Source organism: Lissotriton helveticus, chromosome 8 (genome assembly GCF_964261635.1).
Source record: "Lissotriton helveticus chromosome 8, aLisHel1.1, whole genome shotgun sequence".
In the NCBI taxonomy this organism is placed as follows: Eukaryota; Metazoa; Chordata; class Amphibia; order Caudata; family Salamandridae; genus Lissotriton; species Lissotriton helveticus.
In genome coordinates, this window is record NC_136069.1 from 304533380 (window position 1) to 304560249 (window position 26870).

Genomic DNA, 26870 nt, shown 5'->3' on the forward strand with positions numbered 1-26870 from the left:
ACTATGTTTTCTGCCTGCTCAACAAGTCGGAGAGCACATTGTCCGTGCCTGGGACATATTCCGCTCTTAGGGTTATATTGTGGAGTATGAGCCAATTCCAGATTATTTTGTGCAACTCGCGATAGTGTGTCAGCGAGCGTGTCCCTCCCTCTTTGTTGAGGTAGTGCTTAGTCGTGGTGTTATCTGTCCGGATGAGCACCAGGGAATGATTTATTCTTGGCAGGAAAGCTTGAAGGGCCAGGAAGACTGCCCGCAGTTCGAGCAGATTGATATGTAGTTTCTTCTCCATAGGAGACCACTACCCGCTTATCTGTAGCTCTTGCAGAAAAGCTCCCCAGCCTTCCAAGGAGGCGCCTGTTGTGAGAACATGAGGAGCAGCCGGAAGCAGGAATGACAAGCCTTGAGACAGGTTTTGAGATGATATCCACCATTGCAGGGCTCCGACCATCTGAGGATTCACTTTTATGTGGTCGTCAAATGACCCTGTGCATTGGACCCACTGCTTCAAGAGCGCCTCCTGTAGATTCCTCATTCATAGTCGACAGTGAGGAATCAGGAGGATACACGCTGACATCCCCAGGAGGGATTTGAAGTGACTGACTGTCAAGACTTTCTTCGAGGCTACTATAGCAGATAGTGCAAGGGGCTTGTACATCCTCTCTCTGGATGGGAAAGCTTTTGCTGACCGTGTGTCCAGGGTTGCACCTAGGAAACTGATGCACTGAGAAGGTTGTAGGACCAATTTTTCCTGATTGAGGGTGAGACCCTAGCAATCGAAAAGCTTTAAACAGGCGTTGGAAGACCTGGACGCGTCTTCTAAGGATGGAGTCCTGACCAGCCAGTCATCCAGATACGGAAAGACTTGGTGATGGCACTGTCTGAGATATGCCGCCACCGGGGTACGACATTTCGTGAATATGCGCTGTGCAGACTTGAGCCCGAAGGGCAGAACGCGAAACTGCAAGTGTCTGCTCGCTACTGCAAATCGCAAGTACCTTTTTGTGATTCCTGTGAATTGGGATATGGAAGTAAGCGTCCTGTATGTCTAGGGACGCCCTACAATCCTGCTGTTACAGTAGTTGCAAGACCTCCTGGATCGTTACCATGCGAAACAACTACTTCTTAGGAATTTGTTGAGGGCCCTAAGGTCCAAGATTGGTCTCCACTTCTTAGAAGCAAGAATAAAACCCTTTTCCCTTCTGAGATGGAGGTACTCTCTCTATTGCTCCTTTCTGCAGCATAATCGAGATCTCTCATAGAAGCAGCCATAGATTTTTGTTATTTCCGCTGTCCTGTACCTTGAAAGGACGACCTCCCAAAAGAGGATTGCTTGTTTTGCTGTTGTTGGCGCTGTTGGTATTGCGGTCTACTCTGGCCTGAAGGGCAGGAAGACCTGTATTAATAATTTCCTCTGTAGGAAGACTGTCCTCTTCCTCTATTTCTACAACAGGACTGGTTCTTATACTGAAGAGTGCCCAAAGGTCTCGCAGTGTCTGCTTCATCAATTTTTCGTGCCAAATATTAACTGGCTAACATATGGCATGCCCAAAATCTTTGTTTGCACCTCAGGACGGAAAGAGGTTGCCTTTAGCCATCCTTGGAGCCGCAAGACTGCTGCTCCAGCCAACTGGCGGAACCCTGTCATAGCGATATCCATCGCGCAGTCTATAGTTTCTGACGTCGATGCCTCATCATCTAGCAGAATCCTCTTTACTTCCTCTTTGGATGAATCTGGCAATTCCGACAGCTATGGGGCTATGTGTGCCCACAATTGCCTATTATAGCGTCTGTAGGAAGGTAGATCCCTGACTATGGTTGCCCCCAACTTTTTGCCTGGTGTTTTGCTGGTTTTCTGACTTAGTTGACCTGGGGCCCTGCTATTCAGGACCCCAGGCCTACTGCTCTCTCTGTAAAATGGATTCCATGTACCTTAGGTACATATCTAAATTGGATACTGAGTCACCTTACCAGTCCCTGTACAGTGTACCTTAGGTACCCAGGGCATAGGTGTACCCAGGGCCTACCAGGGGCTGCAGCATGTATTATGCCACCCCTGGCTGGCCATCCAAATCTGACACAACTGGCTGCTTGACAGCTGGGGCAAGGTGGTGTAATCACCCTTTGCTTTAGATATAGTATACCTATATCTAACCCTAAAAATGGACACACAGATCTCCTATCAGTCACTCCTATGGCAGGCCTTAACAATCCTGAAGGCAGAGTGCTTGGAATCGTGTGAGATGGTGCTCTGGCATGAGCTGAGCCTGTCTGCGGCTTTCGGGATCCATCCCTTAGCCGTTTCCATGATATCGCATACCATATACTCTTAAGTGCATTATAATCCTCGCGGTTATATGCCAACTCTGGTATCGCTTTATCAAAACATGTCGAGTAAGGTGTCATACGAATTGGAATACTAACCCCTCGCCAATTCTGGCGACGGGGTTAGCATTCCACCCTTCTAGAGGGACACGACATGTATGTAACCCCTAACCCCGGTTAAAGTCAGACATAGCCTCAGCTCCACAAAATGGATGCTGCCACCGAGACACAAGTCTGCCCTCCTGCTGCTGGGAGTCCTCCCAGAGCAGGAGGCAAGGACAAAGGGTTTCCTGCCAGGGGCGGTGCCAGCACCGTCCCAGACAGGGTTTTGTGTATTGTAGGTAGGCAGGGCTTTAGAGGAAGGTGACTGCACGTGGCACCCCGGTGCTCACTGTGCATAGGCTGGCTGGAACCAGTTCCAGGGTCACTCCAGACCCTGTGCTGGGGAAAAGCCCGCCAAGGAAGTGGGTGTAACCACCCCCCTCCTAGTCCCACCCCTAGGGCAGGACTTAGTCGCGTGCCAGCCCCTTTTTACAGGATAAAGGTAGGAACTGGCCCCCTTCCAAATCAGATCATCTTTGAATCCTGAAACTACTTTCCACGAAAGGAACTCAAGACTTCTTCCTAAGATTTCTCCCTTGTGACTAAGGAGTAGTCACCCTGCATCCGCAGGCACCATCTTAAGAACACTGCGGTCTGCTGCAAGTCTCTCCTCCGGATCAAGACTGCCCAGCTCGACGAGAACCGGCTTCCCTGGCACCTCTGACCTCTACCTACATCATCAGTCACGCTGAGATTCGTGGGTGTGACGAGACCGAGGGACCGGCCATCTTCAAGACTGCACGACTTCTGCACAGCAAGCCCGCCGAGTAATTTCCTGGTGAGTGCTTTGGGGTCCTAGAAGCCCCCACCCTGAGCAGCTCCAGCACCGAAGAGCAGCCCCCCAGCATCTCCACGATCGGCGTGGGGCCCTTCTGCTTTTTGCTGCTCACCGCGTTGTTTGGCTACTAGCCCGCTGGCTTGTGGCCTTCCGAACGACGCCCGACGACAACACTGCTGCTAGTCTGGTTGCTCCAGACTGGCCCTTGCTTCCCTCCATCGGAGAAGTACCCTGGACCCTCCTGGTCCGGCTAAGACGCCATTTTAGGTCCACCGCGTGGGCCTTGCATTTGCCAAGACTTGTTGCCCAATCCTGGGTCCAGCGACGTCGACAGCAAGAACCTTCGTGGGACAGCTCGCACCTCCATCCTGGTCGCCGACAACGCCTCCTGGTCCGAGAGACTGCAGAGCCCAGCAGCGCCCACTCACCTGACTGCGGTGACTTCGCCCGGTGCCATCCTGGTGCCCACTTAATCACTGGCTAGTGATTCAAGAACTTGGTCCCCTCTGCTTTCAGGTTTTCTTCTTCCTTGATCCAGGCTTGGATCCATCGAACTTTTCTTCACTGGTCGCCTGCCAGCAACTTCCTTCTTCCAGGCTCCTGGTCCGGCAACGAGATTCCCGACGTCTTTTCAGACCTATGCAGCTGCAGCCCCTGGGCTAGGTAACTTCGGCACTTCGGTGTCCCAGCATAGCCTCACTATCCTAGGGTCAGGATCCACTGTCGTTTTCTCCCTACCAGGTCGGGTTCGCCCGTGAACACTAACTTTGCCTTTACTAGCTTCCATAGACTTTGTCCCGCATCCCGCGTGAGAGTGCACACTCTGCACCAGAGTCCCCTAGGCCTCCTAGAAGTAATCTAACGATTCTATAGTCAAGTCCTAGCGATTCCAAAGCCTATTAGTACTGTACTTACCTGCTAGTAATTTCGCATTCCACTTTTAAAGTATATGGTTTTTCGTGCCCCTCGGGCATTTGTGTATACTGTGCTAACTTAAGTATTTTCGTAAGAGTTTTGTTGTGTGCCTAGCACCCTGTCCTCATAAAGAGTACAGGGTTGTTGTGATTCTAATAAATACACTGTTTATTTTCATAACACTTGTGTGGTGTCCTTTCACTGGGTGTTCAAGGGGTAATGTGATGGTAAAACAGCTGGCTTAACACGCCCTCTAGAGTCTTAGCCTTAGACTGCTCGTATCCATGCTACTAGGATAGCTGGTCTATAAGGTTGACTTACAACCAATCATCAATAAGGGTTGTTTGGACTGATATATAGTGATCACTAGAATAGTGAGCACTGCACATCAGGCCAACTTCTCACAGCGTCCCAAGAGCGCTAGGGCGTTCATGGCCTTTACCGTCATTGCCGATATTGAGGAAAACCTGTTCCCAATGTTGTCCACTCTTCTTACCTCCTTACCAGGAGGAAGCGACAAAGGGGCCGAAGGATTCCTGGAGGTCTTCTAGGCCGCCTGTGTCACCACGGAGTCCGGCTTAGGATGCCCTGTTAAACACGCGGGTGCTGTATCTGGCGCCCTATACTTCTTATCCAACTGAGGGATCACTGGTGATACAGAGGAGGGGTTCTGCATGACCTTTACCCCTTCTGACTATAGGTAATCGATAATCGGTATTGACCTTACTGCCTTCTTGAGAGGTTCTGTGAAGTCATACAAGTAGCAGACCGGTTCTTGAGATCTTAAAACGCTGAGCAGCCCTCTCTACCACATTATAAGACATTCCAAAATTGTCGGAATTTCCCTCGTCGACGGGTCCGTCGACGAGATCGGCGTCATAGACTATGCCGTCGTAGACGAGCAGTCATAGACGAGGCCGTCGTAGGCAACATCATAGACGAGGCCGTCGTAGGCAACATCATAGACGAGGCCGTCAATGAGGAGCCATCGTAGACGAGGCCATGGTAGACGAGGCCATGGTAGACGAGGCCATGGTAGACGAGGCCATGGTAGACGAGGCCATGGTAGACGAGGCCATGGTAGACGAGGCCATGGTAGACGAGGCCATCATCGACGCCGTAGACAGGCCGTCGTAGACGAGCAGTCATAGACTAGGCCGTCGATGACGATGCCGTCGTAGATGAGCCATCGAAGAGGAGCCCTCGTAGATGAGGCCATCGTAGACGAGGCCATCGTCGACGCCATAGACAGGTCGTCGTAGACGAGCAGTCAAAGATGAGGCCGTCGTCGTCGACGCAGTCGTAGACGAGGCCATTGTAGACAAGCCATCGCAGACGAGGCCATCGTAGACGAGGCCATCGTAGACGCCGTAAACAGGCCGTCATAGACTAGCAGTCATAGACGAGGCCGTCGTCGACGAGCCGTCGTAGACGAGCCATCGTAGATGAGGCAGTCGTCGACGCTGTAAACAGGCCATCGTCGACGAGCCGTCGTAGACGAGGCCATCGTAGACGAGGCCATCGTAGACGAGGCCATCGTAGACGAGGCCATCGTAGACGAGGCCATCGTAGACGAGGCCATCGTAGACGAGGCCATCGTAGACGAGGCCATCGTAGACGAGCAGTCGTAGACAAGGCCATCGTAGACGAGGCCATCGTAGACAAGGCCATCGTAGACGAGGCCATCGTAGACGAGGCCATCGTAGACAAGGCCATCGTAGACAAGGCCATCGTAGACAAGGCCATCGTAGACGAGGCCATCGTAGACGAGCCATCGTAGACGAGCCATCGTAGACGAGGCCATCGTAGACGAGGCCATCGTAGACGAGGCCATCGTAGACGAGGCCATCGTAGACGAGGCCATCGTAGACGAGGCCATCGTAGACGAAGAGGCTGTAATAGGCAATGATGATGGTTTCTTTGTCGACGATCCTGTTGACGATGTTGGCTTCTTAGTCTTTACCTCAGGAGGAATAGAAGACGCCTTCCTGAAGGGTCCTATGACCAGAGGAGGTGATTTTGACGGCTCAGAAGTCGCCTTTTTGACATGATTTTTCTCCAAAAGCAAGTCCTTTACTCTCCTTATCCACAGAGTGAGGAGATTTTTAAGAACTGCGCCCAGAAGACCCATGAGTGGTCTTTTTTGAGGGCCTTCTCAGGATGTTCCCCTGAGGAATGAGTCTGAGGAGATTCTCTTCTCTTTTGAGGTCTCCTAGACGTTGAGGATAACGCCTCATCACGGTCACTGGAGAAAATAAAAAACCTCCTTTCTGGTCTTAGTGTTTGACACCATATTAAAAATCACCCTTCACAACCTCTCAAAAACTTACTTGAGAAAGTGCGACATACCTTGTAGTCTTTGGCCTGTACCAGACCTTCTTTAAAGAATGTATTCGAAGATAATCCATAGCAGAAAAGAATCCTTGACAACAAAGTCATTTAATGAAGTGAAAAAACACAGAATCTGAGCAGAGCTCAGAGGAGACTCCCTTTGCACAACGTGCGGTAGAAAATCTGAGGAACTGAGGCTCCTGCCAGGAAGGTTCTAGAGGGAGGTGATAGCTGATTGGCTCTTCTCTAGAGTTTGGTCCTTTTTACAAAAGTACATGGATATGTTACTAAGGTGAGGCCTTTAGGCCTACTATTCTCTATGTATGTCTATAAGACATTACTTTTCTATGTACCGGAGACTCCCGTCTCGACGACTGGGAATGATTCAGGCATGTGAATCTATGAAAGACACCCATAATACTGGATAACCTTAGGTACTTTCTGTGAGACTGATTAATGGGAATGTGGAAGTAGGCGTCCTTGAGGTAAAATGTGGCAAAGAAGTTGCCTTTCTCTAACAACGGTAGAACCTGTTGTGATGTGACCATATGAAAATGGTCTGAATGTATGTACATGTTTAGGGGTCGTAGATCTAGAATTGGTCTGAGAGACCCATCCTTTTTGGGTATGAGAAAATAAAGGGAGTAAACCCCCGTATTCTGGTGTTTTTTTGGTACCGTTTCTATTGCGTTCTTTTGCAGTAGTGATTCCACCTCTTGTCTTAATAGTAAGAGGTGTTCCTGTGACATGGGACGTTGTCTTGGTGGTATTGTTGGAGGGTTGGAAGTGAGCTCCAGGCAATAACCTGACTGAATTATTTGTCTCACCCACCTGTCTGTAGTGATGCAGTTCCAGACAGGTAGAAACGAATAGTTTCTTACCTGCCGGTGTAGTTTTGCAGCTTGAAGATCTTTCTGGATTCACTATGCTGTGCATATTCCGCAATCTGGTGGACGGGTCCGGATTCGTAGTCTTTTTTCTCTCTCTTTTTTTTTGTCGTAGCCCAGGTGGGCGTCGACGTCCCACCATTTGGTGTACCTTCGGTGACGTCGGCGTGCTTCCGGCGGAAGCTACCACCCTTGGGTGCCATCTTCGGATTCTTTTTTCTGTCTTTTTCCTTTTCTGTCTTTGTAGTGAATCCATGGCTTTGTTTATCGTTTTTTCAACATAATTCTTTACACGTATCTTTTCACGTATCTTCTAAGTTACAACTTTCTTTCTTTCTATGTGTTTCCACCTTCTTCTCCAGCCTCATCTTTCTGGCGGAGGCAGGTGGGTTCGCTAGTGAATCCAGAAAGATCGTCAAGCTGCAAAACTACACCGACAGGTAAGAGACTATTCGTTTTGCAGCGTGAATCTTTCTGGATTCACTATGCTGTGCATAGATTTTGTAGCGGTTTTCCTCACTTTTGTGGCGGTTGGGTGGAAGAGGAGCGTTGGTTGTTGAATATATGTTGAAGCACCTTTTGTCCTACTTGTGCTTCTTTGTTCATTTGTACATCCACGCAATAGTGCTTAGTGAACGTGTGCACTGAAGCCCATGTTGCCGCCAGGCATATGTCCTGGATTGGTGTGTTGGCCAGAAAGGAAATTGGTGCTCCTTTCTTCCTGGTGGAGTGGGCCTGTGCCCCTCCAGTTAGCTCCTGGCCAGCTTGTTTGTGGCAGAATTGTATTGTCTGTGCGATCCAGTGTTTTTAGTCACTGGTTTGCCCATGTTAACTGTTTGCGAAAGTCCTCCCCCTCCTCCCAATGGAAGCCAAACAAGTGGCAGTTCAGGGCCTGATTCAGTCCCGGCTGGATTCAAACAACGCCCTGTATGTGGGAGCCCCTGAGACGTCCATGCGAAAGCTACAGGTGGTCCAGAACTGCGCAGCCCGCGCCCTGCTACAGATTCCAAGGACGCAGTCCGCTAAACCCGCACTGAGCAGCCTACACTGGCTCCCAGTGAGACAGAGAGTGGCTTTCAAGGCACTATGTATTGCCCACCGAGCTTTCTGGAAGTCGGGTCCAGCGATCATTAACAAACTGGTCACTCAATACCACCCTAATAGACCCCTTCGGTCCACGGAGGCCTTTCTGGCCGTAGTCCCAAGAGTACGGAGAGCTAGGACCGGAGGAAGGATGTTTTCCTTAAAGGCCGCTAAAATGTGGAACTCACTCCCACTACAAATCCGGTCCAACCCTAACCTACTCTCATTCCGCAAACAACTGAAAACCTTTCTGTTTGCTAGGCCCACTTAAATCTCAGTCTCCGCCACCCTCAGCTCGGCTATCCATGCTCTAGCGCTTGGACGCCCATTTGGGCAGCAATCGCGCTTTACAAATCACAATACAATACAATACGAAGAACTGTTTTGTTTTCCTGTGTTCCTTCGTTCTCGCAATGTAGTGCATCACAGCCCTTCTAGCATCTAGGGTGTGGAGTGACCTCTCTGCGCTTGTAGTGGGGTTTTGGAAGAAGCTAGGTATCTGAATACTCTGATTCATGTAGAACCTTGACACCACCTTTGGCATGAAGTGTGGGTCTGTTCTCATCACGACCCTGTCACTGTGTATCTGGATGTAGGGTTCCTGCAGTGTGAGTGCCTGCAGTTCGCTCACCCTCCGTAGCGAGGTGATTGCTACCAGAAAGGCCGTCTTCATTGTTAACATTTGCAGTGATGGGGGAGGAGCCTAGCTCGCGACCGAGATGGCCGCGCTTTAGCTCGGCTCCGTTCGCCCGCCTGTGTTTTTCACATTTATCCTGCATTTATCCTGCCCCGGGAAGCCCTCCTTGCTGTGTGGTACTACTACGACGCACTGCAGGCACTTACCACTTGTTCCGGTTGTCCTGGCTGCTGTGGGTCCGGTGCAGTGCCCCCGACCATTCCCGGGACTCGAGAGCGGACTGGCCTGGTTCTTCGTCCCGGCTCCTGGGCCGGATGCAGCCTGCGGGCTTGCCCTTCGGGGCGCACTGGAGGTGACTGGAGGGCCGCTGTCCGTGTGAGCCGGAGGTTCCTGGCTGAGAGACTCCTGTGTGGCGGCAGCCTTGGATGGTGACGCTGCCCTTCATTATTGGGGTTCCTCGTGTGTTCAGCTTCCTCCCCCTTTGTTCTCCGGTCCGGCCATTTTGTTCTTTGCCGCCCGGACTCGGAGACTCGGAGATCGGGACTGGCGACATTGGGGGGCCGGCGAATCCCCTTCTTCTGGTGGCCCCCCTTCCTGTCCCGGGTGTTCTTCTGCCTGTCGGCGGGACTTCATCTGCTTGACTGCCGCCCCGGCGGAGGTTGTTGGCCGCGCGGCCTGTTCGGGCTCTCAAGATGGCGGCCAACCCCATTTGTCTGGGCCGGGCCCGGACGAGCACTGGGGGCCCGCCGCAAGGCCCGGGTGTCGGATACTGTGAAGGTTTTCCTGCACTTAAGGGGATCTTAAACATCCTGCTATCCTGGCGGCTCTCGGTGGCCGCGCCACTCCTGGCTCTGGAGACGGTTCCTCACTGCGGGCCTCCCGGGCCCCCACGACCGGATGAGGCATTGATATCGCGGGGTGTGGCTGGTACTCTCCTGGCGGACTCGGCCCCGGCTGCCGCCACGGAGGTGCGTACCCTGATGGCGCCTTCTCCTCCTGTGCTGCCTCCTCTGCCCTTGGCCCGGGAGCTGGATTTTGTTTTGCCGGACTTTCATGATTCTCCTGGTCCCTCTCAATCACCACTGCCCGATGACGTCTCCTGTGCCGGCCCGGATGGGTCGGTTTTTATGGATCTATCCTTGGAACTGTGCCTGCATCGTTTGCTACATTCTGTGATTTTCCTGGATCTTCCGTGCTTTTCTTCCTGTGACTTTTTTGGACTGCCGTTGGATTCTCCTGCTGCCTGCCTTCTGTTCTTTCTGGCAGGGTCCTCGTTGGATCGGACCCTTACTGCTTTGGATAAAAAGGGTCAGGGCTGATGAATACTGACTCTTATATGCGGTAGCTCATGAACGGCTTGGATGATCTCTGTGTCCTGATATGGTTCTGTGTAACTGATTAGTGCTCCTGGACTTTGGCCTGATACTCTTTGGCTTCCCGAGGACTTGGACCTTTAACCCGGGCGGGTGGATGGGTGCGTTTACTCCTGTCTTTGGCCCTCCCCCGTGTGTATGTTTGTATGTCTTTACTCCCTTCTTTCCTTCCCTTCCTTCCCCCCCCCCCTTTTTCTTTGTCTTTTCATTCCAACTTTTCTTGCTCCACTATATTTCGGGTTCTAATTAGGGCGACAGGCACGCTGCGGGGGGGGGGTAGGCCGTAGCCTTCTGCAGGGGTGCAGGGTGGGCTTAAGGGTGGGTGGGGGGGGTCTGTTTGTGTCGGGGGGTCTTTTTCCCCCCTTATTTTCCCCTTTTTTTTTTGTTCTATGGCTCTTGTGTATTCACTTTTTCGGGACTCTGTCACCTCGTATCTCCCCCGGGGGTTTTCTGTCCTTCTTCCGGTGTGTGGCTGATTGTGGTTCGCTGCCTATTCTGGTATCGTGTTTCTCTTACATCGCATGCCGGTTTTATTGTCCTGTTTTTCCCCCTGGGGGTGCATGGTCTGGCGGGTGTTCCTTTTGTTGTCTTTTTCTCCCTCTTTCCCTTCCTCCTTTCTGGAGGTTCCCTTTTTTCCGTTGAGGTGCGTATTGCATAGTCTTTGTGATGGGGCTTTTTGACCACGTCTTCTTTGTTCGGGTAGGGGCGGAGGTGAGTGAGCGCGATTGACTGTTGCCACTGTCGCTATTTGATGGTCTGATTCGGTTTCTGTCCTTTGCTAGATTTGATTATATGGTTTCATTTTCTTACGTTGTGTCTATAAAATGGCGGCTTGCCACGGTCCCTCCCTTGTACTCTCATATACGGCCCGTTATTCCTTCGGTCCCCTCCCCGTGTTAGAAAATTAACCTTTATTATCCTGCTCTTGCTGAACGCTCGATGATTTTATTGCTCCTGATGTTTTATCCTGTGCAGATCTTTTTGTATGCTGGTTATTTGACCATTCTGTTCTGGCCAGCCCGTGGGGTTGTAGGCCAGTATTTGTGAGCTTTCATTGTTCAATAAAGGTTTTAAAAAAAAAAAAAAAAAAAAAAAAAAAACAACATTTGCAGTGATGCTTTGTGGATGGGTTCGAAAGGTGCTTTCATGAGCTCCGTCAGTACCACATTTAGGTTCCAGGCCGGTGGCGGCATTCTTTTTGGCGGCGCTATTCTTTCAGCTCTTTCCAGGAATCTTTTTACGACTTGGGATGTGAAAAAACTCCTCCCTGTTTCTCCTCTTGTGTATGCTACAATCGCTGCCAGGTGCACCCTCAGCGAGGATGAGCTTAGCTTAGCCTTAATTAGGTGCGTGAGGTACCTTAGCACCGTGGACTCCTTGGTCAGTTTCCTTTGGAGCTGTTTCTTGCAACACCATTGAGTGAATCTTTTTCATTTTTCCCCATAGCACTTTCGTGTGCTGGGCCTTCTTGCCTCTCGTAGCACCCGCAGGTTGCTCTCTGGTAGTTTTAGGTGTGCGAATTCTAAGTCCTCAGGAGCCAGGCTGAGAGGTTGAGGCTCTCTGGCTCTGGGTGTAGGATTTCTCAGTTTTCCATGGAGAGTAGGTCTCTTCTTTTTGAGAACTTGTGTGGTGGCCCCTGCGCCATCTCCATTATCTGAGAAAACCAGGTCTGTCTGGCCCATTGTGGTGCCACAAGGATGAGCGTCATGTTGCTCTTCATGCTTTTGTTGAGAACCCTCGGGATCAGTGGTATCGGGGGGAAAAGCGTAGGCAAATGTTTTCGACCAGCTTATCCATAGGGCATTCCCCTGGGACAGTGCCTCTGGTTGCCTGGATGCAAAGTACTGGCATTTTGCATTCTGGTGTGTTGCAAATAGGTCTATCGTCGGCGTGCCCCATTTCCTGAATAGTCTCTCTGTTTCCTGAGTATTGAGTTCCCACTCGTGGGACGCTGAAGTCTGCCTGCTGAGCCAATCTGCTTCTACATTGTCCTTCCCTGGCAGGTGTATGGCTAGCAGGTCTATTTTTAGTGGTATAGCCCATTTCCAGATCTCCTGTGCCAAGTTTGACAGAGGGAACGATTGAGTTGCCCCCTGTTTGTTTATGTAAAACATCGTTGTGGTGTTGTCCGTTTGTATTAGCACCGTCTGGTTGTACAGGTGCTTCTGAAAAGCCTTGAGGGCTAGCAACACAGTTTTCAGTTCCGGGTAGTTGATGTGCCTGACTGCATCTGTAGGGCTCCACAGACCCCTCACTCTGAGCCTGTTCATGTGTGCGCCCCACCCCTTCTGGGATGCGTCTGTGGTGATGGTCACTGTTGGGTCCGGTGGTGTTAGAGGTTTCCCTTCTGTTATTCTCTCCCTGGTCCACCACCTTATCTCCTCCTGCACCCTGTGCGTTACAACCACTAGATCCTCCCAACTTCCTGTAGCTTGTGACCATTGCTGTTGTAGCCACTCTTGGAGTGGTCTCATCTGTAGGCGTACATTGGGGACCAAGTGTATGCAGGATGCCATCATCCCCAAGATCTTGCTCACAGTCCTCACTGTCAGAGCTCGCCCCTTCTGGTAGTGACGTTTCTCCCTCAGTAGGCTGAGCGTTCTCTTTTCGCTCGGTAAGACTCTGCATTGGACGGTGTCGATCTGGGCTCCCAGGAAGACCTTCACTTGCTCTGGTTCTATTGAGCATTTGCCCCAGTGTATGGAGAAACCCAGGCATGCTAGTGTTCTTGTCACCTGTTCTGCATGCGCTTTGCATGTCCTGTAAGAGCTTGCCTTTACCAGCCAGTCGTCGAAGTAGGGGTACACGTGTATCCCCTCTCTTAGATAAGCGGCCACTGCCGCAAGGCATTTGGTGAACACCCTTGGTGCAGACTTTAGGCCGAAAGCGAGGGTCGTGAATTGGTAGTGATCCTCGTTTACTGTGAACCTTAGCATGTGCTTGTGCTGCTTGTTCATGGGGATGTGCAGGTACGCATCCTTGAGGTCTATGGTGGACAAGAAGTCCCCTGTCTTTATCTGTGGGATGACCTCTTGTAGGGACGTCATTTTGAATTTGAGTTTTGACGTATTTGTTTAGGAACCGTAGGTCCAGGATGGGTCTTAAGACTTTCGTCCACTTTTGGCACTAGGAAGTAGTTTGAGTAAACTCCCTTGTTCCGTTCTTTGAAAGGAACTCGTTCGATGGCCGCTTTGAGGAGGAGTTCTTTGGCTTCCTCTTGCAGTAGTTGCAGCTCTCTTCCCGAGTGCTGTCTTTTCTTTGGTTTTCTGTTTGGTGGCCTTTTTTTCAACTCTATGCAGTATCCGAACTGCATGATATTGAGTATCCACTTGTCTGTTATTTTTCTCCATTCCTGGAGAAAAAATCTCAATCTTCCTCCTACCGGCGTTACATGTTCCTTTGTGTTTTGTCTGTGTAGGCCTCTCCTCTCTCTTTTTCCGTGCTCCTCCCCCGGAGGGTTTGGTTGGTGGAGCACCTTCTCCCGTGTGAAGTCACTTAGAGGGTGGTTGTTCACCGCCTCTCCTTCTCTGGCCCCGTCCATTTCCTCTTGACCGAAAGGACTGGCCCCTGCTTTGGTAGTTCCAGCCTTGCCTCTGCTGGCCCTGGTTGTCATTCTGTTGCCCCTGGTGGAAACTCTGGTGAGAATCTCCTCGCTGACTTCTACCTCTGCCGTTCGGCCTCTGTGTAGGAGTGCCTCTTCTCATCCCCCTGAACTGCAGGGCCCCCATGGACCTTGCAGTCTCGTTGTCCTTCTTCAATTGGGTGAGATTCTCATCAACTGGGGCTCCGAACAGTGATTCCCCGTTGAAAGGTGTGTTCAGGATGTTGTTCTGAACATCAGCCTTGAAACCTGAGATCCTGAGCCAGGCTTGCCTTCTCTCAGTGATGCCTATAGCCATCAGTCTGCTGGATGTTTCTGCCCCATCCAAGGCTTTCTTCAGGCACGAATTGGCGATGCTCTTCCCCTCTTCCACAAGGTGTGATGCCCTCTCACGGTATTGTTCCGGGAGGTGCTTGAGCAACTGTCCCATCTCATCCCAGTGCTGGTATTGATGCCTATTCAGGAGGGCATTGGAGTTCGCCATCCGCCAGTGCGCTGCGGCGTTCCTCTCCATCCTCCTGCTTTCTTTGTCAGGTGGAGGTCCAGACGTTGTTGGGACGTTTGCCCTTTTCCTGGCCGTTGCAGCAAATATAGAATCTGCTGTGACGGATCCCTTGATGTAAGCTGGGTCTTGGGAGGAGAATTTGTATTTCTTCTCCGTCCTCGGCGTTACTGATCTGCATGTAGCCGGGTCCTTGAAGGCTTCCTTCCCCTGGTCTGTGATACTCTTGAGCATGGGCAAGAACTGGCTTCTTGTCTGTATGGGGAGCAATGTCTCGAGCAGGAAGTCTGCTTTCGGCTTCTCTTCCAGCTTAACTCCATAAGCTGCTGCCGTCTTTCTGACCACCTCATTGTATGCCCCAATGTCATCCGGTGGTGAAGGCCTCGAGGGGTATGTTTCCACCGCCTCCTCCGGGTTTTCGGCCTCGATGTCCTGCCATTCCTGGTCTTGGGCCGTCGAGGAACCTGAGCCGTAGCTTGACTGCTGCTCCCCGTAATCCCCTTCTTTGTAGTAGAGGTCTTCCTCCTCTTCGTGCTCCGACGGTTTCGGAGTTTTCGGCAGCTCTTCGACGTCGAACTCCTCGAGCTCCTGTACCACAGCGACGCTCGTTGCCGGCTTCGAGGGGATCTTGTAACTTCTCATTTTTTCATCGAAGTCTTTCTTTCTCTGAAGGATGTTCTCCATTTCGGCCTCGAGCCTCTTTCTCTACATCACTGCGGCCTGTTCGTCGTCGAGCGTTTCGGCCGCCATTTTCGGCGGCGCCGTCAACGTCTAAGCTTTCTTCGGCTCCTTTTCCTTCGAAGTCGAAGTCCCTTTTTCGGGGGTCTGCTTCGATGACCTTTGCTTTTCGCTGGTCTTCGGCCTCCGGGAGTCCTTCTCGGAGGATCCGCTGGGCTCTTTTTCGGAGGATGCAGCTTCGGTCGTCGATTTGTTCGGCGCCGGTGCTCCTTTCGAGGCTCTGGGCTCAGACTTTCGAGAGTCTGCCTCTGGTTTTCGAGGCCCTGTGGGAGTTTTCGGGGTCGTAGACTCTCCTACTTTATCAGGCGTTTTCTTATCGGTCTCAGCGACCGTGCAGTCATCTGGCCCTTCGGCGATGTTGTCCTCGTCATCTGTGTAGAGGCCCAGTTCGTAAAGCGTCGGGGCTTGGCCCTTGCCCTGCATCGTGTAGTGAGCCGTCCTCTGTCTTTCTCGAACTGTCTTCGGCTCGAAGACGGAGCAGGCGTTGCAGTCTCTGCTCTCGTGGTCGATAGGCAGGCAGAGGTTGCAGACTGGGTGCTGGTCTTTCTGTGCGAACTTGTGGGGGCAGTTCTTGCAGAATTTAAAGGGCGTCTTGTACATCCCTGCGCTCAGGGGGCCCCCTGTGTGCGCATTCCTCCAAGGACGTCGAAGATTTCGAAGTTCTCTCCTTTCTTCGTCGTCTTCTCTAAAGGTCCTTTTCTCCCGATCTTCTCAGGTCTTCTCTGTTGAAGATTTGTTAGATTTTCTCCTTTCCTCAAAAACTTCTGGAGCTTCACGCGACGATCCAAATCCAACGGCGGAAAAAAGAATCTGAAGATGGCGCCCAAGGGTGGTAGCTTCCGCCGGAAGCACGCGGACATCACCGAAGGTACACCAAATGGTGGGACGTCGACGCCCACCTGGGCTACGACAAAAAAAACAGACTACGAATCCGGACCCCACCACCAGATTGCGGAATATGCACAGCATAGTGAATCCAGAAAGATTCACGCTGCAAAACTGTTGTAATCGTCCCCCGACCGGAGTGGAATGGTCTGGGGAGATGGAAGGGAAGTCACTGTTTGGGAGTAGAGGCGTTGCGACTGTTATTGCCTCTGCCCTTATGGTTGTTCCCTCTATAATATCCCTTACCGGACGGTGTCTGGTTGGGCGGTTTGTAAGTAGAGGAGGTGTTGTCAGTTTGGAAACCTTTAGAGGTGCCCCTATATGAGGAGCGACGAAAGCAAGGTCTATGGGCTTGCGTTTGTAAAGCTCCCATTGATTTTGCCGTTTCGGTATCCTTCTCCATTTTTTCGAGTGCACTGTCTACATTTGGACCGAAAAGATGTTGTTGGTCACAAATGGCTGGTTTAATATATTGGCTTGTACCTCTGGTTTGAACCCAGAAATTCTTAGCAATGTATGTCTGCGCAACGCTACCCCTGTATTCACTGCTCTAGATGCGGTGTCTGCAGTGTCTAGCGCGCATCTTATGGAGGTATTAGTTATAACCTTGCCCTCTTGTATCAAGTCAGCAGCCCTAGCCTTATAGTGTTCGGGCAGATGTTGCATGAGTGACTAACTCATTATAATGAGCTCTGTCATATCTTGCTAACAGAGCTTGTGTTAGCAATTCTCCATATATTAGCAGCTTGTGAGAGTGTGCGTTTCCCTGATGCATCTAAAAGCTTAGATTCTTTGTCAGGGGGTGGAGCATCCCCTGTTTGAGAGTTAGCTCTTTTCCTCGCATTTGACACTACCAGTGAGTCTAGTGGTAATTGTCCCTTAATATACGCTGGATCCGAGTGAGTCACTTTGTATTTCTTTTCCAGTCTAGGGTTAATTACTCTCGCCCAGACTGGATCTTTAAATACTTCTGGTGCAGGTCTTACATTGGAAGTGTGGTTGTATGTGACGTTAACAGTGTATCCATAAGAAAAATATTCTATTGGATCTGTATGCAAATCTACTCCATGGAAAGTAGCTGCTCTATGGATGAGTTGTGTGAACCCAATGGTATCATCTGGTGGAGATGGCCTAAACGGGTATGCCTCATCTTGTGGTAGATCTGGTGCATTGTAATCTTCCCATGGGCCACCTGATGGCCCAGCTATATCATTTGGGTCATTAATATCCTCTATTTGATTATAACTCTGCTGTGAGTATGTATCCGCATAATCCCCCTCCTGTGGTATAAAGCTGTGTGTGCTAGCTGGTGAATGTGCAGGAGAAATATCTGCTGTTATTTCTACTTCTGGTGAAGGAAGTCTTATAGGGGAAGTTTGAACATGCTTCTTTGGAGGAACAGGTGATGGTATAGAACATTCCACTTTCCTTTTTTCAGGCACTGTGTACACATGTCCAGTCTTTGGATGAATTTTTAGAGTCTTTTGCCTTACATCAGGTTGGAAAAGCTCTTCTATTGGTAAATGTTTTCGGCACCGATTTCTCTTGTTTGGATCCAACAGGTTTAGGTTTCACAGTGTCTATTATCTTTGGAACGGGTCTTTGTTTCAGTTCCGAAGATTTTTCTTGCTTTTTCTTTGGATCTGTGCTTTTTGGATCGGAGTGTTTAGACTCGTCTGCCTTTGGTGCCGAAGTGTGTTTCGGTATGGAAACTGCTTTCGGGTCCGCTTTTTTAGTTACTGGAGCTGTTTTTGTTTCGGTAACCTTTGGAACTTCTTTCGGTGCTGAACTTTGTTTCGGTTCAGTAACTCTCGGTATCGATGGATGTTTCGGTGCCGGTGTTCATTTCGGCTTAAGCACTTTCTGGTTTTCGGGACCGACAGACTGACTCGAGCCAGAGTCGACTGGAGGCTTTTAAATACTCTTCGCTGCAGAGCCTGAAGGCAGGGCATCGGAAGATTTCGATCGGTGTGCACCCGGACCCGAAGATGGGGGTGGAACCGCAGCCTGTCCCGGTATGGGGGGGGGGGGTGTGACCCGGGTCGACGCTCTTACTTACGACCTGTTGATCAGCTGGGATAAGATAGTCATCTTCGGAGCGATCCTCGGCTCCTGAAGCGGAGTCCTCTGCTTCGGAAGCGATGTTTTCTTGCTGTTCTTCGACGTCTGTCTCGATTGGCGCTTAGTCTATGACGAGGTCTGGTGTCGACGATGAAGACTGCTTCATTGCTCTTCGAGCTAGACGGATTGATTTCTTGGACCGGAACAACGCGCAGGCCTCACAGTCTCGACTCTCGTGCTCTGGGGACAGGCACAAGTTGCAATCCTCATGCGATTAATACATCCGAGCCCGATGGCGTAAAAAAACAATCTCAGGATGGAGCCGATGCCCATGCGCACTATGGTCTAAGGGAGGAGTCACCTAGCAGACAAAGACTCTTCCAAGACAACAACAAAGTGTAATCATCCGGGCCCACCACCAGATGGTGATCTAATGCAACAGTGTGTGGTCTGAAGCCCATATGCCTCGAACAGGCTCTTTTCTATTTCCCTGATCCCCTTAAACACACGTCAAGGACGACTCCTCATAGGACCTGGAAGGGGAGCATGAACTTAACTGGTTCAATGTGCTTCAATATGTTTAGTAGCAGTAGTGAAATCTAATGAGCAGCAAAAGCAGACATTGTTCAGTACGGACTAATCTTTTTTCTGGATCTTTAAGCCCTATTTATTTAGTTGCGAAGATCCGAAAAAACAGAGCACCAATCTTTGGATCCAAACCCAATGAAAACAAAAAGCTTAGATGGAATATGCATGTTGATGTATTGGGGGTTCTGGGAACATCACAAGTCATTCTAGAAAAGCAAACATTTAAATTCTGGAAATAAACTGCTTGTAATATTTCAACCCCAGCAACAGATGACCGGATGTTGCAGAGTGTGTGGCCTACAACAACATGCTTCAAGTGCAGTTTGTTTCCAGGATACCTTTATCTGGAAAATCTGAGCACGGATGAAACACTAAATAAAAACAGAAATTCACAAGCAATTAGATCGGTCATCCAAATTAGTAAACAAAAACTGGTGTCTTTCTAAACATCGAGTATCTGAAATAATTACGTCCTTCCTTCCTGCAATGTTTGCTTTTTTACTGAACCCTATTTTTTTCGGCTACAGAATGCTGTGCACTTAACCCCTGCTAATCAGTAGTAGAGTGACTGATCTCCATTTTAAACTAGTTACAATATCTATACCTCAGATTGTATATTTAATTTACTCATAAGGCCCTAGTATATGGAAATACCTGTGCCCAGGGCCTGTAAATTAAATGCTACCAGTGACCTGAAACACCCACTAAAGTAGAACTGAAAAACATGCAAACAGGCCTGCCAATGCAGAATGTGTAGAGTTCTGAACTACCATTTCGACCCGGCCAGAAATCCTTTGGATAGACCCAAACCTTCCTTTTAAATACTTATAACTCACCCCCTAAGGCAAGCCTTAAAAAGCAAAAGGGAAGGGTGCACAATAGTAGAATAGGTATATTAATGTTTGTGTCCTGGAAGTGTAACATGCCAAAAGTAATCTTTCAGTGTACCAAGGCTGATCTTCCACAGGTTAACACTAGTTTACACGTTTACATTTAAACAGTGTTAAATTCAGTTTAGGAATAACTAGAAAAATATTTGGTCAAGTCAGATTTGATATTATGGAAATTACGCTTTTATAAAGTTTATATTTTCATGCGTAAAACCAGTAGGCTTACCCGCAAGTGCCCAGCTGTCATCTGAAACCCGATCGACTCACTAAGGTGAGATGTGTACAAAGGCCTCTGGATGTGGGAAGCATGTTTCCTTCCTTGAAAGGAGGGTCTGTGGGGGATGTGTTTACTCCCTTTTTGAGCTTCAATGTATGCGTAACCTACCACTGGCATATGAAGCTCACACCTAGGTCTGCCTCTTTTGTCTCTCTAATCAGGCTGGCTCCAAACTCAGAGGGAGGGAGAAACTGGCAAGATCTGGTATAGTAGAAGTATAAAGGATTGTTCTTTAACCACCTGGCTGACACTGGGTTTAAAGTGAATCTCCACAGACGTCTCTTCAGAACAAACTTGGACCTGTGAAGAATCAGAAGGACTGCCCTGTTGACTGAAGAACCTGAAGACAAGAGCATGGTTCAAGGCAAGGAGGTCCAAACTGCAATAAGTTGGACGTAGAAGATTTGTGCAAAATTCCAGCCAGCTTTCTACCTGGAGAAAAGAACGACCGGTGTCGCTATCAAATCAGTCTGTGTCAAATCACCGGTTGGCCTCAACTTGCCCACTGAATGAGATCAAACTTCCAGAAAACATTTCTAACGTAGAGGGCTTCACCAGGACAGACGTCGAGCAGCATCCAGTTGTCATCAAGGCCTTCCTCTACGCCTGCCGAAAGCTTTCCTGCCTTTGCCAACATAGACTGGAACGGAACCCAGCTCTTCAGAAGCTGACAGCCAGCAAACACTGCTTGAGATCCAGATTGCCCAGCCAACGACCACTTTTTCTCTACAAAAGTTTCAAAGTCAGAAGCTAAGCTTTCACTGGTCGAACCTGGGCCCTGTATTCGAACTGAGTTCCCTTGCCGTCTTGCTTTAAATTCTCAATTTTTAACCGGTCTAGCACAACCAGATACCTGCGGCTGGCACTTTGTGCATTTTGGCGCTATGTTTAATTCAAACTTTAAAATATACTTTATTTATAAATTGTTTTAGGATTTTCCTTGTGTTGTATTTTCACTCTATTAGTGTTGGTGTGCTGATTAAAATCTGTACAAATTGCCTCAAATTATGCCGGATTGCTTTTTGCCAAGATACAAGACGAATAAAGCATTGTGTTATTAAGGGACTTCAGTGGTTAACCTTGACAAGGATTGTGATCATTTGAAGTGGGTTCTCACCACCTTCAACTTGTACTTTAATTTTTTACAATGTTATTTCTCATTTTAAAGGTCCTCTTAGGCACAAAATTATGAAGAAAAATGACTGAAAAGGCTCATCTGTCCATTTTAATCCACAACCTATGTAATTTTATAATCTCATACTATAATTACCTAATACACATTACACTTTCTTTTGGGGCATTTAAAAAACAAAGACAGTTACAACTCGGTCAATGAAGCAGTACAATTGCACTAATATTGCTCAAATACACATTACACTTTAATTTACAAAATCAACATTAGGTAGTATCAATGTGCCATAAAAATATTTATATAATTTAAAAATAACTTATCTACCTTGTCTCATCAACATTAGGTGATGTTCTTGTTTAGCAGCATCCATATCCACCTCCAGTTTATCTTTGCCTTCTTTCATGTTTCGCTCCACTTGCTCACGTTGCTGCTTTTCCATTTCATCAAGAGCTTTCCATCGTGAAGAATACTCAAACTCAAATGTTCCTGGTTGTGCAAAGCGAGGAGGTTCTTCTCTTTCCCTAATTATCAAGAGTACAAAATTAATTGCTATCATGCTTTATGTGTACCACCAAAAAATGCAAAATATAAAATAAATCAAAAATGCGTATAATGTGAATACATAACATTAACTGCTAAATATTAACAAATCAAAATAAGGTGTGCATGAGTATTCAAGCAAATATAACAAAAAAGGATAGTTTTGGCTCCGTTTTTAAAATGTCTGATAACAATTTATATTTTATTTGCTTCAGCCATTAAATGTTGAACAAAGAGCTGCTTAAACCACAGACATGCTATGCAAGTATTAGACAATTAAATGTAGGCACCCGTTTTTTGAGCAGGACAGATCGTGTAAAACAAGTGCCGAAATAGACTGGGCTTAACACACAGTATTCCAGTGTCTTGGCAATGGAGTTGTAAACTACTGATAAATAAAAATAAACACAATCTCTAAGAACCCCTGCAAAGAAGCAAACTGTTTTCCATATAACAAAACTTTGAGGGAAAGATGTGGTTTTCACGGAAATAGGTTACTCGAGTGATCACTATTTTTTGATAAGCTAGTGCACTTAAGAAAAAGCACTTTACTTGCTGTGCTACTGTTATCAACTAGTTGGCCAATGCTTTTTAAACAAAACTGGTGAAACAAATTGAACGGACATCTTACACAAGCCTGGTAAAAGATGTCCCACCCTGCCCAGTGTAGGTTATCTGGTATGTCCAGTTTTAGGCCACAGACTGCACAAAGTGCACGTGTGCCCAAGTTCCATCTTTTTTATTTGGTGCTCGAATAAGGACATCTAAACAGTTCTGATTATGATTAAAGGGTGGCTACTACCATCTCATCCCACACTTTGATGGAACCGGCACGGTTTGTCGAGTGAACAGCCCAGTGGTACAAGCGTTCTTACAAGTAACCCTGTAAGGAAGCTCTCTATAAATAAATCAAGTTCTCTTGAAACATTCGGTCAGGTTCATGTGGCTGTCGAACAAGTTACTTGCCTTCGGTAATGCTTTTTCTGGTGGATACAGTATCAGCCTGTGGATTCCTCACCTTGTGAATATCCCCCTGCGTCAGCAACATTCGGAAATACTTTTTGTAGCTTCGCGCAGACGACGTCACAGAAGCACGGCATCGCGTGGCTCCGCTGACCTCACAGACTCAATAATACGCCCACGTAGGCGTGATGACATCATTCTGCCCTTTTTTCCGTGCCTTCGAGGCACACGGACGGACCGATCACAGTAGAAATATATACACAGTATACACAGTACACAAGTCAAGATAACACACATAGTGTGAAGACAATGAAGCTAATCAAGTGGAATAACACACTACTTTTGAAAGCAACACATATGGGGAAACAACCTTTACAACGCAACTTTCACAACGCACTACCATTACAACAAAACTTTTACAATGCAACATCCATTACATCGCATGCTGCCGTTACAACGCACACCGTTACAACGCACACCGTTACAACGCACACCGTTACAACGCACACCGTTACAACGCACACCGTTACAACGCATACCACCCGTACACTATCCAACACTTACGCTACTGTTGCACCCCCTGGAGTTAGAATAATAATTTTTACCCCTACACTATCCAATACTTACCATACATGCAATGTAATGTTATGCGTTGTAATGGTATGCGTTGTAAAAGTAGTTTTTTTAAATTCGTTGTAAAGGTAGGCGTTGTAAAGGTAGGCGTTGTAAAAGTATGCGTTGTAACGTCATACATCCACACATATGCATTAAAACATTGCCAATAACTTCGGTATAGAAGAGTGGACAGCGGGGAGGCGGGTGGGCCAGGGAGGAATCCACAGGCCGATACTGTACCCACCAGAAAAAGCATTACCGAAGGTAAGTAACTTGTTCTTCTGATGGATACATCTGTCAGTGGATTCCATACCTTTTGAATAGAGTCCCACAGCAGTCCCCTCTCCCAGGGGGTGTCCACTCTCCTAAACCAGAAAATCCTGGAGGACAGAACGTGCAAAGTGGCCGTCCCTCCTCACTTCGGAATCCAAGCAGTAATGCTTCGCAAAAGTGTGGAGGGATGCCCAAGTCGCCGCTCTACAAATGTCCTCTACAGGTACACCCCTACACAAAGCAGATGTAGCAGACCTTGCTCTAGTGGAATGAGCTCTTTAACCTTCAGGAGGTTCCTTACCCGCCAGAGAGTAGCAAATCTTGATACACAAGACAATCCATCTTGACAGCGTGCACTTGTGCACCGCCTTGCTTCTTCTGGCTCCAACAAAACCAACAAAGAGCTGGTCATCCACTCTGAAGTCTCTGGTCCTGTCTAGGTAGAAGCTCACCGCCCTCTTTGGGTCCAAACGGTGAAGTCTCTCCTCCTCCTTGGAAGGGGGAGGATAAAAGGTAGGGAGGGTAATAGACTGTCCTAGATGGAAGGGAGTTACCACCTTGGGCAGAAAAGCAGCCCTGGTCCTGAGAACCATTTGTTCAGCATGAATGGTCAAGAATGGGGGCTTAGAACCAAGAGCTTGAAGCTCACTTACCCTCCTTGCCGAGGTAATTGCAACCAGGAAGACCGTTTTAAAAGACAACAGTCTCAGAGGACACTTGTGTAAAGGTTCAAAGGGTGAACCCATCAAGAAAGTAAGTACAAGGTTCAAGTCCCATTGAGGCACAATAAAGGGAGTAGGAGGAAATGTATTCGCAAGGCCACTTAGAAACCTTAAGACAACAGGAGATTTAAATAAAGACGGCTGTTCCGGCAAACAGAGAAATGCAGACAATGCCGATAAATAACCTTTGACTGTAGCTGCAGCAAACCCTTGCTGAGCCAGAGAAAGCGCAAACTGAAGTATGTCAGATAAACGAGCCCTCAAAGGATCGATGGTTTTCTCTCCACACCAAGAAACAAACTTAGACCACCTATAAGAGTAAATAGACTTGGTGGAGTCATGCCTGGCCGATAAAATGGCATCCACCACATCATGTGGGAGAGAAAAAGAATTCAGATTGCCCTGTTCAAACTCTAGGCATGAAGGTGTAAGGTCTGGAGGAGGGGGTGTAGAACCTGCCCCTCCATCTGAGAGAGGAGATCTGCCCTGAGAGGGAGACGGAGCGGAGGGCACGAGGAGAGGTGGAGAAGATCTGTGTACCACACCCTTCTTGGCCAATCCGGGGCGATCAATAGGACTTGGGCCCAGTCTTGGCAAATCTTCCTCAGAACCCGAGGAATCAAGGGTATGGGAGGAAACGCGTAAAGGAGCTTTGAGTCCCAACTCAACTAAACTCATCCCCCCAAAGCTTCCTGCATCGGATACTGGAGACTGCAGAATGACGGGCAGTGAGCATTCTCGTGAGTGGCAAACAGGTCCACCCGAGGAGTTCCTCACGCTCCTCCTGGGCCTGCAGCAATGCACATACTGAGCGGAGTGCTAGGTCTCCTCCCCCAGGATGGGCAGGGGGAAGCTTTAAAGGCATGCCGCCTTTGTGAGCTTATCCAGGACACTTGCTGTACTCTGCAATTGGCCCCCACCAATTCTGACCCCCACTCTGGCGGGAAGACTGGCGGGAAACCCTACGTCAGGAAAGGGGGTGTGCCAGCCTGTGCCAACTCCACCCCTCAGATGGCAGAGGCAAGGTGAAGCAAGACTCCGGGTTACCGCCATCTTGAGAACGGGGAGCCCTACCCACTCATAGATAGGCTCCTGCCCGCCTCCCACGGTAGAGGAGCAAGTTAGGGGGTGTACCCACCCCAGGGCAGGGACCCACTGGTCCCTGCCCTTGCCCTACCTGTAACGCCGCTAAATTTAGTATTTAGGGGCACCCTGAACCTCCCTTCCTCAGATCCCAATTTCGAAACAAGAAAGAAGACCAAGACGACGACGACCTGCTGTGCATCTGCTAACAAGAGGATGATACCAACTGACTTGGCCCCAGCCCTACCGGCCTGTTGATCCTTGAACCTGCGCCTGCTAAATCCCGGCATCATCTGCGGACAGTAACCTCCAGAACCCCGAAGGACCTGCCTGCCTTGACCCTCTTAGAGACTGAGACTTCCATGAGCAAGGGTTCTGCTCAAACAGCAATACCCCTGGTGCCAGCCAGGAACCGCAAATCCAGCCCACTCTGTACCCGCCGAGCCTGGCCTGTGCCCAAGTGGACAAAGACCCCGAGGACATCCCCCGGCGATTCAGACCTGGAATCCAGTGCCCAAGGACCCTCCTCGACGACCCAGACGGCTGTAGCCTCAGAACCAGGGACCCCCCCAACCGCGACCAGCGGAGGGTAAGATTTCCAGACGCCAAAAGACACCCCTGTACCCGGCGCCCCACGGCCCCTTGTGCCCAACTCGGGGTGCCTACCTACCCTCCAAGATCCCAAATTACCCCTCAAAGTGTTGGTTGCTCCAGAAGATCCTCCATCCGAGCCTGCAGCCTTTGTTCCCTTTTCAAGAACAACATTGAGCACCCAACGGCTCACAAGCACCCTGCACACAGCCGCCAGATTGTCCCAGGCAGTGCAACCTTTGTCCTATCCTACTTCCCCATTTGCCCTGAGCAAGTGACCAGGAACCCACCTCCCACAGCCGCGTGGCCTGATAACCAGCAGCCACCAACCAAAGGCCCCCTGCCTCTCATTGGATAACATTGGGCCTAACTACCTCTGCACCCGGCTGCTCCTGTGCCGCTGAGGGTGTACCAACTGTACCTACCTGACCCTGGGAGACTCCAGAGTCTATGCCCAGAACCTTAACTCTGACAGTCGAGTACTTACCTAAAAGCCGATAACTCACTTTTCTTCCATAGGCTAACATTGACTGGTTTCACTTGGAAATTCTTCGAAGTGTGGAGTTTTGAAACTTTAAAATATTCACCTAAAAATCAGCCTAACAACGAATTCAGGTTTACTCACCTGTTATCAGGAGAGACCTCAGTGGTGCTTCTTTTAGCCCAGCACAAACCCTGAAAAGTAATTTTTACTGTACTTTCCAGTAACCTGAATTTTCTTCTATAGGAAACCACTGACTGTTTTTCTGTGAAATTTCTTCCAAGTGTTGATTTTCGCAAATTACAAATATTCCTTAAAAATCGTACCAACTACCAAAACGTAATTAATTACCGGTCTTAGATGTCCCAGTGCTGAACCTAGGAGTCCAGTACTGAATTACAAAAGTAACATGAACATACTTTACTTGCAAATTGAATTTCCTTCCATAGGATAACATTGGTAATTTCAACTGAAAAACTTTCGAAGTGTCAACTTTTAAA

General features: G+C 49.0%; 1 protein-coding gene across 1 annotated transcript in view; it reads right to left on the bottom strand.

Annotated features, from left to right (window-relative positions):
- Positions 1-26870, bottom strand: part of PSPC1 (paraspeckle component 1) — a 294586-nt gene that overhangs the window by 197492 nt on the left and 70224 nt on the right. Inside the window, exon 4 of the mRNA XM_078657072.1 lies at positions 21427-21623. Coding sequence (XP_078513198.1) covers positions 21427-21623 — 197 coding nt within the window. The remainder of the gene's footprint in view (positions 1-21426; positions 21624-26870) is intronic.